The sequence below is a fragment of the Lissotriton helveticus genome, chromosome 1_2 (assembly GCF_964261635.1).
Source record: "Lissotriton helveticus chromosome 1_2, aLisHel1.1, whole genome shotgun sequence".
Taxonomy (NCBI): domain Eukaryota; kingdom Metazoa; phylum Chordata; class Amphibia; order Caudata; family Salamandridae; genus Lissotriton; species Lissotriton helveticus.
The window spans coordinates 32,955,403-32,971,663 of NC_136058.1; the positions used below are offsets into that span (position 1 = coordinate 32,955,403).

At 47.5% G+C, this 16,261-nt stretch overlaps 1 protein-coding gene across 1 annotated transcript in view; it reads right to left on the reverse strand.

Moving 5' to 3' along the window:
- The window catches only part of MSH4 (mutS homolog 4), a 1,513,152-nt gene that overhangs the window by 965,364 nt on the left and 531,527 nt on the right, over nucleotides 1-16,261 (reverse strand). Inside the window, exon 9 of the mRNA XM_078673412.1 lies at nucleotides 10,324-10,391. Within this exon, the coding sequence (XP_078529538.1) occupies nucleotides 10,324-10,391 (68 nt within the window). The remainder of the gene's footprint in view (nucleotides 1-10,323; nucleotides 10,392-16,261) is intronic.

Consider the following 16,261-nt stretch of genomic DNA (forward strand, 5'->3'; position numbering starts at 1 on the left):
CCCTGAGGGGATTAGCGTGTCCTGCTTTTGGGTTGCCACAATTACCTGTTGCTCTGTGAGTCGAGGAGCACAGGTAAGGCGGTGTGAGCTAGCCAGGAATTTGATGCCCCAGATACTGATTTGGCAGAGTGACTCAGTCCCTGCATTCTGACATTCTGCTGTCCCAAGGCACAGTTCTGTAAAAGCATAATCCCTGTGAAAAGTAAACTCCCAGATGAAGGGCATACTAAGGTCCAGGACCTCAATTGCCCTTCGCACCACCATAGTGCATGAAGCTCTCTCCTCCCAAGCCACAGTACGGGGAGAAAGCAAGCCAATATCTTATGAAGAGTTCGGTACACTGGCTTCACCCAGATCCTCATATCAGATAAGGAGTCATAAGCTTGATATTCTTCAAGGTCCAGTGACCCCACCCATTCTTCCCAGAGTCCTAGCCCATACTAAAAGGGCTTAGCCCCCAGCCTGGAAGGTATGGCTCCAGTCAGCGGCAAAGTCGGCATCAGGTGATGCCCTTCTGGCTCTGTGTCAGAGTCAGGAATGTAAATGGGAATGGTGCTGCCGGGGGAGGTTGACAAGGCACAACCAGCGCTGATTGGATCCATCTGCAGATCCCTGGGGTCCGACTGGCAATGGAGCCCCTAGAGTGGATCCAGTAGGTGCTCCACCTGAACCCATGGGACCTAAAGGCATGCCAGAGGGAATAGGTTGCTCAAATGGTGCACAGACATAATATCGACTCCAAAATATCGTTTGGACAGAATATCGAGTCAAAAATATCGTTTGGACAAAATATCGACAGGACAGAATATAGACAGCCAAAATATCGTTTTTAAGGTAAGTGAAGTAATATCGACTGTAAATAATATAGAAAGTGAAAATATGCAAGTATATAATATAGATAGTAAAAACATTAGTTTTTATTTTTAGGGTTCAGGGTCAGTTTTGGGTTTTTGGGTAAAGGGGTATTTTTAGGGTTCAGGGTCAGTTTTGGGTTTTTGGGTAAAGGGTTTTTTTTAGGGTTCAGGGTCAGTTTTCAGTTTTTGGGTAAAGGGGTATTTTTAGGGTTCATGGTCAGTTTTCAGTTTTTGGGTAAAGGGGTATTTTTAGGGTTTACGGTCAGTTTTCAGTTTTTGGGTAAAGGGGTATTTTTAGGGTTCAGGGTCAGTTTTGGGTTTTTGGGTAAAGGGTATTTTTAGGGTTCAGGGTCAGTTTTCAGTTTTTGGGTATTATTTTATTATATTTTGTTACTATATATATATGTTTTAATAAATATGAAATAAAAAAATATTTATTTAACTTTCATTAATTATTTAATTATTATAAGTTAATTTAAGTAATTTTAAGTATATTTTAGTAATTAATTATTAATATTAATTTAATTTAACACTGTTTTTAGTAAATACGATATTTTTTACAACTATATTTTTGTAAACGATATTTTTAACTTGATATTTTTGTACTTACCTGTTTGTAGATAGAAACTCGATATTTTGACTGTCGATATTTTGTCAACGATATTTTTGATGGTCGATATTCTGTCCCTCGATATTATTTCAGTGATCCTGCTCAAATATGAGGAGCATTGCCTCAAAACTCACAAATTTGAGCTGGGGTCGCTACGGCTCCCGGAAACACAGGGAGGCACAGAGTTGGCCCAGGCACTGGCTCAATCATGGAGTCAGTCCTCGACGGACGCTTCCTCGTCTAGCTGGTCGACCGACAGATGAGGTGAAGTTGAAGCACACTACAATTTCTTTTTCTTTTTGTGGGACCAAGACTTACCCAAATGGCTTGACGACTTGGAGTGCGATGAAGGCCTCGGACTCTGCAACCAATTCCGGATCCTTCAGCTCGACCGAGACCTCGAGCGTCGCGGCGGCACATGTCAAGCTGCCAGAAGATTGAGTGATCACTCCCTCAATGACTTCGGATGCATGACGGGGCAGTTGGGAGAGGCCTTTGGGTCATGGTCTCATTTGAGTAACCAGAGGCAAACAAGGTGAGGGTCCATCACCAACATCTGTCGGTGACAGACACTGTAGGTCTTGAAGCCAATCTTCTTCGGGGATATATCTGCCACCCCAGAAAGTAAGACTTAAAAAAGACTTTTGACAATACATTGACAAAAGCTTTGTAAAAAAGTGACTAAGGGGTAGCTCTTCCCAGATCTGTGCTTACAGGCACAGAAGGAAAATAACTGACATCAGCACGCCTGGGTGACAGCTATATAGGTACTGCGAACGTCATTTCCGGCGCAACGACGCTAACAACGCCACACAGAGCTGAAGGACACCACCTACCGACATGCAGGAGTACCTCTCTAGAAACATTTCCAGATCCAGTCTGACTCCAGGAGGTAATTCTACGGTAAGGAATATGCGGCTACGACTCAGCAGATCTTTTCAACCAGAGGGTGTTTGCTTTTATCTTAAAAGAAGAACCAAAACCTTATCCTCTTCTATCTTCTATCCCTTCTTTCCTCAAAATGAAAGACTTTGCGTGGTTAAATGCCTGAAAGAGTATGAAAGGAGGACTGCTAATCTTAGATGTAATGAAACTCAGTTATTGATTTCCTTCAGATCTCCCCATAAAGGAGTTTCCTCACCAACTCTAGCTAGGTGGGTGAAAGAAGTTATGTATGAAAGTGGCATCAACACCTCAATTTTTGGAGCTCATTCCCTTAGGGGCGCTTCTGCTTCCAAAGCCTATTTCCTTGGTGGTGGTTTACAAGAAATTCTGAAGGCGGCAGACTGGTCTAACGATAGTATGTTTAGATCTTGTTATTTTAGACCAATCTCTAATGTGATTGATAATGTTCTTAATGCACTTTGAACTTGCATAATATGGCCTCCGTGTCATGCCATAAAATTTAGATTTTTCACAGCCTGCTGGGCAGAAAATCTGGATTTTATTAAGGACACGGAGGCTAATATTATCCCGCCTCTTTTCTCATGTATAACCCACCCTTTATTTGATCAATGTTATTTGGAAATGTATTCTTCTTCTCTTTCAGAATAAGAATCTACCTCTCTCTGGATTACAAGTTGGAAATGTATTAGTTGGAATACTGTTCCTTTCCTGTTGAACATCTTTCTTCGCAGCCTGACAAGAAGGAAGATACTTGGTCTGAGATGGAGTAGTCATCTCTTCAGAATGTTCACAAAGTTCTATTCTATTATTGCTGCTGAGCTGTGGTAATAAAGGAGAATTTGCATAATATCATAATATTAGCCTCCGTGTCCTTAATAAAATCCAGATTTTCTGCCCAGCAGGCTGTGAAAAATCTAAATTCTGCCAGACATAAAAACATCGCTTTTGCCAAACAGTGTAAAACCACGAGTATGGCCCACTGCCTTCGATCTCCTCCAACCAGAATAAGGCAGGGGAGGCCAGATTTTTAGATGGCAGTACCATCCATGGAGTGACACATCTGTCACCACAGTGAGTTCTGGCTGGGGTAGGGAGAGGTTTCTGCCGTAGATCCAATGACGTACATTAAACACCAGTGCAGGTTTTTCCAGTTCCCTCTGAGATCTGAACCATGTCAGAGAGATTCCCCTAATGCTGCACCCACTGGAATTTCAGGTCCCACTGCAGAGCCCACATAAGCCAGCGAGCATGTGTTACCAGCAGGATGCACAAAGTTAAGAGTTCATGCAGCTTCAGAGTCGGTTTTACCGAAAGCCAGAATAGAGACTGATACATCAATCAATCAATCAATCAGGGTACTTATAGAGCATGACTATTCACCTGTAAGGGTCTCAAGATACTGGGGGGGCTTCTACAATTCAGTCTAAGAGCCAGGTCTTGAAATCCTTCTTGAATTGAGGCGGTGATAGTGATTGCCTGAGGTGCAGAGATAAGGAGTTCCAGGTCTTCGCAGCAAGGTAGGAGAAGGATCTTGCGGATCTGTAGAATAGTTAAAAGAGCCAGATGGGCAGAGCAGAGTTGTTGGTCGGTGTGTGGAAGGAGAGGCGGTGGTTGAGGTATCTGGGTCTGGTATTGTGCACGGCTTTGTAAGCGTGAGTGAGGAGCTTGAAGGGGATTATTTTGTCGATCAGGAGTAAGTGGAGGTCTCTCAGGTGACAGGACATGAGGTTTCAGCAGGGGATGTCCATGATAAGTCCAGCGAAGATGTTCTGGATGCGCTGCAATTTCTTTTGGAGTTTTTGGATCGTTCCGGTGTAGAGTGTGATGCCATAGTCAAGCTTGCTGCTGATGAGTGCCTGGGTGACAGTTCTCCTAGACTAGATGGGGGCCCATTTGCAGTTCGTTTTGAGTAGGCAGAGTGTGTGAAAGAAGTAGGATGATACAGCGTTGATTTGTTGGTTCATAGAGAGAGAGGAGTTGAGGATGATGGGGAGGTTGGGCGTGGGGGGGTTCCGAGTGCTGATGGCTATCAGAAGTCATCCATGTGGAGGGAGTAGAGCCCAGGATGAGGACTTTGGTTTTGTTGGAGTTGAGTTTTATGCAGCTCTCCTTCATCAGGTTGGCTACTGCCTTCATCTCGCCATGGAGGTTGCTCTTAGCAGCTGTTGGTTTGTCAGTGAGGGAGAGTATCAGCTGTGTGTTGTCAGTGAAGGAGCCGATGTTGAGTCTGTGGTTTCCGACGATCGCTGCTAGCAGGGCCATGTAGAAGTTGAAGAGGGTGGGGCTCAGAGAGGAGCCCTGATGCACTCCGCAGCTGATCTCTGTGGGATTTGAGGAGAATGGTGGAAGCCTAACCCTCTGGGTTCGGCCGCTGAGGAAGGAGTGAACCCACTCTAGCGCTTTGCCACAAATGCCGGCGTCATGGAGTCTTGTGCAGAGGGTGTGGCAGGACACAGTGTTGAAAGCAGCAGAGATGTCAAGGAGGATGAGGGCTGAGATTTGACCTCAGTCGAGGAGAGTGCAGATGTCGTCAGTTGCTGCCATGAATGCAGTTTCAGTGAGGTAGTTGCCCTTGAAGCCAGATTGGGAGGGGTCCAGGGTGTGGTTTGTTTCGATGAATTCTGTGAGTTGAGCGTTGCTGGCCTTCGCAATGACTTTGGCTGGTAAGGGGAGCAGAGAGATGGGTCTGTAGTTCTTGAACTCTGTGACGAATTCTACAGTTGGTGGTGCAGCAGAGTTCAAGGGCGATGGCGGCACCCACTCGATTGCATATTTGGTGGGGGCGGGGGTACGAGGGGGCCAAAGAGTTGATGGTTTTCATGATCCTTAGTGTGTCATCAGCAGTGAGGGTTGTTCCGTTGAGCAGTGTTGGCTGGGATCTGGGGCCTTCAGGTACTGTGGTTGCCATTAGGGTGGGTGGGTCCTGGATTGCCAAGCTGTCACATATGTCTAAAATCTTGCTGTGGAAAAAGGTGGCGATGTTGTTGCAGAGATCTTGGGAGGAGGAGATGTCTGTTGTATCCGTGCAGGGTATGGAAAATTCTTTGATCATGGTGAAGAGTTCTTTGCTTTTGCGTGCATTGGTGTTGATGCGTTCCTGTCTGACAGTTTTCTCGGTAGTTCTGATAAGGTAGTGATGTGCGGTGACGGCGGTCTTGAGGGCTGATTGGTCCGTCGAGATCTTGCTGCTACTCCATTTTCTTTTGAGCCATCTGCAGGTGTGCCTGGAATCTTGGCGGGCAGGGGAGACCCAACTGGTTTTCTCAGAGGGCTGCTTGCCGGAGAGTTTCCTAAGGGGGGCAAGTTTGTTGGCACAGTTGGAGATCCATCAGTGGAGATTGCCTGTTGAGGCGTTGGCATCCATGGTGATCGGTGGGGGGGGGACCTTTGCTGAGGGAGAAACAAGTTGGTCTTCGGAGATCTTGTTCCAGCTTCTACGTGTATCATGGTCGGAGCAGTGATGTTCGGTGGGTTTGATGAATGAGAAGTAGATGCAGTGATGGTCTGTCCAATGTAGGTTGGAGGTGTGGCTGACGGAGATGTTGTTGCCTGCAGAGAAGATGGGTTTGAGCGTATGTCCTGCTGAGTTGGTTGGGAGGAGACCAGTTGTTTCAGTCCGATGGTGGCGCGGTTTTCTAGTAGGGATGATGTGTTGTGGTCGTGCAGGTTGTACAGGTGAAAACTGAGGTTGCAGAGGAGGATGTAATCCGTTAAGGTGAGAGGATGGTGAGCAATCAAGCTGTCTATGGCTTCGCTGAAGGGGGGGACGAGGTCCAAGAGGGCTGTAGACGAGGGTGCCACGGATGCCCGAGGGTGTTCAGGATGGTCTAGATCTGGAAGTAGAGGTGTTCCATGTCAGGTGAGGGGTTGCCGAAGCTCATTGTGAGGTGGAGGTAATTTTGTGTAAGATGGTGATGCCTCCTCCCGGTCAATTGGCGATGTCCTTGTGGGTTATATTGTAGTCGTCTGGGGTTGGTTAGGATATCTCGGGCTGACGTGGGGTTAAGCCAGGTTTCCATGAAGCGGGCGATGCTGGAGAAGATGGAGTCGAGCAGGTCTCAGATCTCCATGGCGTGTCTGTGGAGGGAGCGGGTGTAAAGTAGGAAGCAGCTGAGGTGATCGGATCCTGTGGGTCGTGCGGTCGGTGGGTCTGGTGTGCGGAGGTAGGAGGCAGGAAAAGGTGCAGTTGTGGGAGGTGACCGGAACTTGGGTGTCCTTCTGTGACACGAGGTGGCAGGCGGTGGAACGTCCGGTGTTGAGTGCATGGAGGGTGCTGGCATTGTAGCGGTGAAGGCTGCGGGGACCAGAGTCCATAGCGCTGGGCGCAGTCCAGGCACGGATAGGCGCAGACAGGCTTGCCATTAGCGCAGCTGCATAGCAGCCACCATTAGGTAGTGTTGGGGAAGCGGAGGGATGATCACCTGGGAGGCAGGAAACAGCACAAGAGGGGGACAGGGCCGCGGGGAACATGCAGCAGGGAGGGTGGGAAGGGGGGGGAGACGGAAAAGGGGAAGGGAAAGAAAGAAAGAAAAGCAAACCAGAGCAAAATTAAAAGGGCAGCAAAATAAAACAAAGAAAATAAAAACGAATAACTGAAAAACAGAAAAAGCCTACGAAGAAAAAACCAGCAGAACAGGAACAAGAGACAGGCACACCACTAGGCCACCAGAGATGAGGCTCAGGAAGGAGCCTGTAGGTGGAGGAGGGCATCAAAGACAAAACCTAGAGCACAAGAGGGGAGGCCACTACCACGTGGAGCTGCGCAGTGGGGGAGCAACGAATGCTGACAAGGTCAGTTTCATTGCTGAATATCCTGGACTCGCCCTTCCAGAGGATAGACCAGAAACTGCACTGTGTCCAGAATAGCTCAGATGAAAGGGAGGGTCTGAGAGGGAGTCAGGTGTGCCTTCAGCACATTGATAGTGAAGCCCAGCGAATGCAAGAGGTTCGCCATAATCTGTAGGTGGGAGACAACAGCCTAAGGAGAGGCCGCCTTTAGCAGCCAGTCGTCGAAATACAAAAAGACTGGCACTTCTGATCTCTGCAGATGAGTTGCAACCACCACCATCACCTTGGTGAACACCTAAAGGGTGCTGGTAAGTGTAGGAAAGTGCCCCTTTTTGACATGGTCACCCCCACATTCTGCTAACCAGGCCTCAGTGCCAATGCTCTTTCCTGAAACCAAACTACATGTTCAAATGTTAACCAATTGGCAAAGAGTTTAGCACCCCTGTAAGTCCCTAGTAAATGGTACCCCTGGTACCTAGGGCCCGGGTACTAAGGAGGGTTCCTAAGGGCTGTAGCATGTTTTATGCTACCCTAAGGAACCCACACCCAAAGCCATGCAGACTGCCAACGCAGGCTGCGTGAAATGGTACAAACCATTATGAAAACACAACATGGCACACAGTCTGTGTTTCATGTCCACAGACACTGCTTGCAATATATTTAAGTCACCCCTACAGCAAGCCTTAGAACCCTAAGGCAGGGTGCATTATATTACAAGTGAGGACATATCTGCATGACCAGAGATGACCCTGTGATGTTTAGTACAATTACTCGACATTACACATGATCAGGGTAGCCATCTTTAGGATATGTACTGGGCACTGGTTATCACAGGTTCCCCAGCTACTGATAGCTCTACTGAAACCAATGGTGTTTGGTATCAAACACCTTGTCTTAATAAATCTGTACTGTTGCAAATACTATTTATTATGACATGCACCCAGAAGACACCTTAGAGGTGTACCTAAACACCTAACAGTATCTAGTGTGTTGGCTGACTGGTATTGTCCAGCCTACTTGGACATCCACAGGAAAGCCAGTTGCTCTCAGCCAACGATGGCGCTGTAAGGCCACCATCGAGGAAACCACTCTGCCCAGTGAGTCAGTGGTATCCATTCCACATATGATCATGAACTTAGCTGCATCTCCCCTGCCAGCAACAGTCTGGGAAGGTATGGCCCAGGCCTCCAAAGGAATCTTGGCCAACAAATGCGCAATGAAACCCCATAAAGCATGGGAGTAAAGGCCCGAAAGGCACACGATGCTCAGGAACTGCAGTACCAAATTGGTGAAAGAAAAACATCTTTTCCCTACGGTGCCCAGCCTCTTGGAGACCCAATGTGGTGGAGTGGTTGGGAATGTGCCAGGAGTTACAAGGAAGATAGAGAATTGGACCACCAAGCTCTTCCGGGTAGGGTGTTGTGTGAGGAAATTAGGGTCCCTTGGGGGAGCCGCTGGCAGCGGGCAATCGTCCTTTTCACAGGAGCCCTTGTACTAGGCTTGGAAAAGGTCCCAAGCAGGACATCTGTAAGTGCTACATTAAATGAGAGAAACTGTTCTGAGGGGGTCACTCCTAGCTGAAGCACCTCTTTCAAGATGTTTGTTTTGACTATCACTGAGGGTAGACTAAGGTCCAGAACCTAGGCCGCCCTTATCACCACCACTGCATAATGCGCTCCCTCCTCCATAGCCACAGTCGGGGGAGAAAGCATGCCAGCATTAGAGAAGTGTCCAGTCCACTGGCTTTCACCAAGTTCTCACACCAGTCCATGTTTAGATCTAAAGGCTGGTATTCGTTAGGGTCTTGCGAGCCCTCCCAATTGGGGGTGGAGCCGCTCCGGCGGGCGAGGGCCGCTCAAATATGAGGCGCATGGCCTCAGAAAATATCTGAAGTTGAGCTGGGGATGCTCTGTTTCCTGGAAACTCAAGGCATGGAGCCAGCCCAGATGCCTGGCCTTGAAGGCAACACTTCCTTGTCCCGTCAACGGAGAGAAGAGGTGAATTCGAAGACCTCTTCGACTTAAGATCTTGGGCTCTGCGACTGATCCTGGGACCTTTCTCTCAATCAAGACTATTGCGATGTTACACGTCGAGCTGCCAGCAGTTTGAGGGAGCACTCCCTCAAGGACTTCAGATTCATCCCATAGCAGTCAACGCAGGACTTCACTTTGTGCCCACACTCTAGGCACCAGAGACAACCAAGGTATGGGTCCGTCACCAACTGGCGCGAAAAGAAAAGAAATGAAATCAGCGTGATGGGGTAGCACCTATATAGGCACTGCATACATCACTTCTTGCAATGGATAAAGCGGACGACACCACGTGGAGCCAAACAAAACCTCCAACCGAAACACATGGGTTCTGCTCACCAAATATTTTCGGATTCAGTCTGACACATGGGGATAATTCTAATGTAAGGAATCCGAGGCTAGATGTCTCTATCAGATATCAATATTCATTGGTACGTGCACGGTCAGAAAGACTCAATGCTGCCAGACCTAAAACACATCACTGTTGGCAAGCACTGTAAAGCCATGAGTATGGTACACCTCCACCGAGGGGAAGGCACGGGTGGCCAGATTTTTTATTGTTCTGGTAGGAGCCCAAGGTGAAGCAAGGATTAATTTCTAAATATTGAGTCCTCGAAACAGAGGAATCAGCCTCAACATGTTTGTACAGTGACTCACATGAATGGGAAATCTGAAACAATTTGGTGAGGTATTGAAGAGCAGCTTCGAAGATGGTATAGTGCATAAGCTTTTAAAGATCCAAAGACTTATTCTTCAGATAACACTTATACAACCTTCGTTCCAGCACAAAGCTCAACTCAACTTTAGTCTGGAACACTGCAATAGTTGTTGAATTTATATTGCATAAGTAAAAAACTAACATGGCTTTAAGCTCTTCTTTTAACAAACACAGCAAAAATGATCCACCGTTTCTTAAATGGAATTACTGCTTAATCAAGCAGTGAGGTAATCCTAGTGTGCACAATAGTTTACAGCATAAACACAGAATAGATATTTCAATGCTAGATACGTTTTTATGTATAAACAGTGGGCTTCCCATCTTATTGGGAAGAAAGTATTTCTGAAGAATAACATTTAAAAATATGAAAAAAGTGAACTACTTTCGACTCACTGAGATAGAAGATATAAAACTTACTGTATCCTGTTTTGGAATTTGCACGAGATTTGAAAGAAGATGTTCTGTGTCCAAAAACCTTGAAATAACTAAATTCAAAGCAAAAATAACACGGATCATTAATAGCTGTAAAAACTAAGGAATCATCCTTGAAATGGTAACTACACAAAATGTTTTAGTCAAAGAGAGAACACCGTCATAAAGCACCACAAATATATATTGTCCTAATTCGATTAATCATTGGCATTTTGTGCATATAAAGAAGCAAATCAGTTCTCTAAAACTAAAACGTAGGCCTGTTTGTACAAAATATTTATTTATAGTATTTTCAATTAAATTTAGGAACGGGAGTAAAAGTTTGTTAAAACACATATGTAAAGAAATAAAAGAGTGAGAATTAAAATAAAGGGAATATACAGCAACTGAAAGGAACAAAGGGAGAGAAAAGCGAGATCAAAGAAAATTAAAACAACTGTAAAAGCCGCTCAAACCACAAACAGAAATATACAGACACAGAGACACATGTGCAGATGTGTAAAAACATTCACACACAGACGGATACACACACACTTAAGGCCTGATTAAACATGTGGGTAATTGCCACAGTCTTGCAGCTTCCCAACATATTTCACCAGGACAAAACAGGCTTGCCAACCCCCCGGGCCAGACTTTCGCATCTTACAGAAGCAGACATGCGTACACAAACAGTTGTCGGCACGCATAAAAAAACACACACTTACACTTTTAAACACAAGAAACTTACCTGAGCAGGTCCATGATTTCGGAAACCTGTCTGTCTGCAGCAGCCAGAGGCACGCCTACGAGCTTCCACCCAATCAGAAGCTGGAACAGGGTTGAAGGTGCTGAGGGAGACCTTTTTTTCTCTTTTCCAGCTTTTGACTGGGCAAGAGGGCGTGTGATTGACAAGCCCTGAAGCTCCATTATCTGACACGGTGCCCTGCGTGATGTTAGTGCAGCATGTTAAATATGTATTTTGTATGTGTGTGTTCGGTCTGTAACAGCACCCGTCTGAAAATTGTGCAATACATCTAGTGGAACCCTCTTTTGCTGGCAAGGTAATATTACAACTATTACATGCAAACAAGCGAGCCATGAGATCGTTTGCTTTCATATAAAAGTTGTAATATGCTAAGCAGTAGTGCCAGAGGGAGGCAGTCGGTCGACGCCCTGACACCCCCTATGGACACTAATACAAAGCCTCCCCCTGGCTAGGGAGAAGCGACTCAAAGCACTACGTAGGGAGACACACCGGTCTTATTCAATAAGACCGGTGTGTCTCCCTACGTAGTGCTTTGAGTCGCTTCTCCCTAGCCAGGGGGAGGCATTGTATTAGTTCTCATTGAATTGTCGCTGTCAGGCCAGGCAACGACTTTCTCAGAGCACACTACAGATCATCACCTGTACGCCCCAGCCAGATTTACCCTACAGCTGTGCGAGTTCCACAATCCATTAGTACCCCCTATGGACAGCCATTGCTTAAAATCTTCAATCCACATCACAGTGCTCAACCCCTTCCATGCTTGTGATGGAACCGCTCCGTCATGAGCCATGGGTGGCGTGTGCTCATGATGGAGTGGTTCCGTCATGCCGCCGCCGCTTCGCCCACGTGGCACAGATTCCCTGTGCGGGCGAATTCACGAGTGGGCGGAGTCGTGACGGGACCACTCCGTCATAAGCACAGCCCGCCCGTGGCTCGTGACAGAGTGGTTCTGTCACAAGAATGGCGGCGCCTCGCAACCCTACCTTCCCCCCAGCGCCGTGGCGGAATAATTACCGCCACGGCCAAGGAGTTAATTTGAGCTGGTGGTTGCCGTCGGGGGCCACTGGCAATCACTTTGAGACCACACTTATTTTCCCTCCTCAAACCCAGTGAGCAGGAAAGGGAAAAACACACAAACAGGAAAGAAGGAAAAGAATGGCTGAAAAACCATCACAAGGGGAGAAAGCAGGAGCCTGCAAGAGCAAGATATAGGAGCAGGGAGTGTCTGGTAAATGTAAATCCGTATTTGTAAAGCGCAAACTACTCACCCTTACAGGCCTCAAGGTGCCATGGGCCGTCGTGGAAATTAAGTGAGCTATGGCCCAGAGGCACATGGTGCTGAGCTGAGCTGCCGCCGGAGGCGGTGATCCAACCATGAACCCTGGGAGCAGATTGAATAGTCTGGTAGTGGATTAAAGAGGCCTGAGGTGGATTCAAGACCACACAGCCTTGGTATTTGGCACACCCACAGGCAATTCTGCCAGCCGCAGGCTTCGGTTCTGGATTGCTTGTATTCTGGTTCAGGGAGGACCTAACCTGACAGTTCAGGCTGAACTATTCCCATGAGGAGCAGGGCCAAGGCTAATTTGCATATGGCTGGTTCTAAACTAAAGTGGCATGGTGGATGAAAAACAATGGATTGGGAGATGGCCTTGAGCCATCGTGAGTGGCTGAGATTAATTCAAGCAGTCCATTCATCACTTTGTTTTTTGATGCCCTTTGTGATGTTCACCAGCACAGTACAAGGATGCACTAACAAGTGAATGTCCTGAAATGGGACCTCTCACTATGTCAAGAAAAGTTGTTTAGTGCCTCATACCTTACTAAAACATGGCTGATGTTTGTTGGCATGTGATTAGTGACACAAACCTTTTTACCTGTACTTCTGGAAGGGAGACAACCTTTCGCCTCTCATAAGCAACATCTCTGCAGTCCAAAATAACTATGGCCATTCCCTTGCACCCATGCTGTGTCATACAATCTTGAGATGTATATTACATAAATGTGGTACACACAGTAGACAATATGGTTTGCATGGCACAGTGTGCAAGGAGAATAGTGTTTTATAAAGGACCCAATGAGTACTGGTACAAAAAGTGTATTCGACCATGCAGTGACCCCCCCAAAAAAAGGATACAATTAACCCTTTTCAACTTTTACTAGGGTCTTTCAAAATTATGTCATCTAGGGACCTTTTTGAAGTAAAGTCTGCAAACAACCAGTTTAGGCATGGGGTGTCAACTTTTCTGTGTAAGAAACTTTACATTTGCCTAGTATTTTTATAATTTATTTTAAAAAGCATGATGCATTGATTTTAGCTCAGCATATTTTGGCGCTTTTAAAGTGTTTGCATCAGCATTTGCAAAGTAGATAACACAACTCGTGTTAGAAATGGGATCTCTAGCTGGCTAAGGCTTGCGCCACAGCCTGGGAGAGACCACCACTCTAGTCAGGGCTGGGGAGTTACACACCAAAGATAACCCCTGCTCACCCCCTTGGAAGCTTGGCACGACCAGTCAGGCTTATCCCGGAGGCCATGTGTAAAGCATTTGCACACGCACACAACAGCAACAACATCCCAGGCATACTACAAAAGGAACTCCACACAAGGTTATATAAAAAATAGCCTTTGTATTCTCATAACACATTAGAATAGTAAACACATAACAAACACTGTGCCAACTGGCACAGGCAAATTCACAAGGGATTATATGTCAGGTTCGTTGAGGGGCGCGAGCCGGCCGTTTGAAGAACTACTATTCCTGAGCCAACCGCCTGAAGAACTACATTTCCCAGAGGGCCTAGCGCGGAGCATGTGCAGGCCGCCTAACACGTAGAAGGAAGTCCTTTGCAGCAATCGGCGTCCGATATTGAGCTAACAGCTGGGTCTGGGTTACGGAGAATCAGGTGAGACGTGAGTTCCCAGCGGTTTCACACGGATACTTTGAAACTGTGATTTGGAATCTGGCATCAAGGAGGAGCGGCTGCTCCGGTGCTATTGTTCTTGGGGGGTCGACGCGAGTGTGTGCCAGGTCAGGCATTAGCGCGGCGGACGCCCACTAAATACACTTTGGAAATAGATTGAACGGAGGCATATTTCCACGCGGCCAGTCTAGTGTGGGCGAAATGCGAGTGGCATTGTCGGCCACTACTTAGCACAGTGCCCTCCGTTGGGGAGTTGCCGGGACCGGCGCTCATGCGGAGGACGGTGAGTCCTGGAAACAGTCTTCAGGTACTGCTGGACTAAATCCATAGGGCGGAACGCGAGTGGCATTGTCGGCCACTACTTAGCACAGTGCCCTCCGTTGGGGAGTTGCCGGGACCGGCACTCATGCGGAGGAGGGTGAGGCTTGGATATCGTTCAGCATTATCGGCTGAAAGAGGTTCCATCGTGTCCAGCAGCCTGGGGACTGGTATCATTACTTTTACTTTCTTTCTTGTGTTACGTAGGGTGAAGTTAACCCGGTAACAGCATTTGCGTTAGACTGCCTTGTTCTTACAATTACTCATGATTTGTTGTGCCATCAATAAATATTTGATAGCCATTATAAGGGGTCCAGTGAACTTTCTAGTGTCTGTATGAGCTGTATTAAACACTGTTGGCTTTCATTGACCGCCATCCGATCCTGGGGCCACCACAAGGATTACATAATATCCGACCCTACCAACTCAATCATCCTCCTGGTCGGGTTGACGGCACCATGGCCACGATGGAAGACGTCTTGGCAGCTTTGGTTGCTGTGCAGAATGAACTGGCTGTGTCTAGGCAGGAGACTGCCGATTTAAGGGCCAGGATGGACACTATGCAGCGAAACCCCTTCAATGCTGGGGCAGCCATGGCAGTCCCGCCGGCTGCAGTGGTGGTGGAGATGCCCGTTTCCATACCGTTGGCCACGCCTGAACGATATAGTGGGGATTCCAGCACAGTCCAGGTGTTCTTAACGCAAGTGGCCTTGCATTTCTCGTGCAAGCCAAAGTCTTTTCCTACCAACCATGCGAGAGTCGCTTTTTTGATCTCATACCTGGCAGGAAACGCCGCCCAATGGGTAGTGCCTTTGGCAAGTGGTGACGACCCTCTCCTACACGACTGGGAAGCCTTTCAGGAAGAGTTTGTGAAGGTATTCGACCGAAGGGCTGACTCATACACAGCCGACAGGGAACTGTTGGAACTGCGTCAGGACGGCAACAATCTCTTACAGTACTTGAACCCCTTTCGGCGCTTAGTGGCTGAGACCAAGTGGCCTGCGTCAAAACAAGCCGCGCTCTTCCATCAAGGGTTGAGCGAAGAGTTGAAAGACGTAATAGCTCAGATAGACCCTCAACCCACAACCTGTGAGGATCTGATCAAATTGGTCCTTCGTCTAGACCATCGGTTGAGTGAGCGCCGAGGTGATCACAAGAAAAAGGGAAAATCCTTGCCTTCTTACAGACAACAGGGGTCCCCTGAACCACACCCTGCCTCTCGTACGGAACCGATGGACATAGGGGCCATCAGAGCTAGCCTTACGGCCACAGAGGAGGAGTCACACTGCAAACAGGGCCTACGTTTATACTGCGGCAAGAAGGGCCATTTCGTAAGGGAGTGTCCGGCCAAACCGAAGACAGGACGCTTCCGTTCCAACAGGATGACAACAGCAGCGGTGGATACTGGGGCGGAAAACTGACGGACTCCCGGAACAGTGAAGGGGCTTCCCGGAGTCGCAGTTATATCCCTTCCTTGCTACCCCTAACACCGTTAAGTCAAAGACACCTGTTTATCGCCATCCAGCTTCTGGTTCGGGAGGAATGGGTTTCGGTGGTTGCAATAATTGATTCAGGGGCCATGGGTCTGTTTATGGATGCGGAGGAGGCACACCGCATAGGTATTGATCTTCTCCCCAAGGCATTCCCGGAGGACGTCTATGCTGTGGATGGACGTAAGCTGGTTACAGGGCCCATTGGTCACCACACAGGAGATGTTCCTGTAGGATATGGAGCACAGCACAGAGAAGTTATCGATTTTAGCATCATCCGTGCTCCCCAATACGGAGTCATACTGGGGTTGCCCTGGCTCCAGAAGCATAACCCCTCTATCAACTGGGTATGTCAGGAGATACGCATGAACTCCCCGTATTGCTTACAACATTGCGGCATACTACCGGATCGTCCTATACAGGCTCAAAACAGAGTACAAATGTT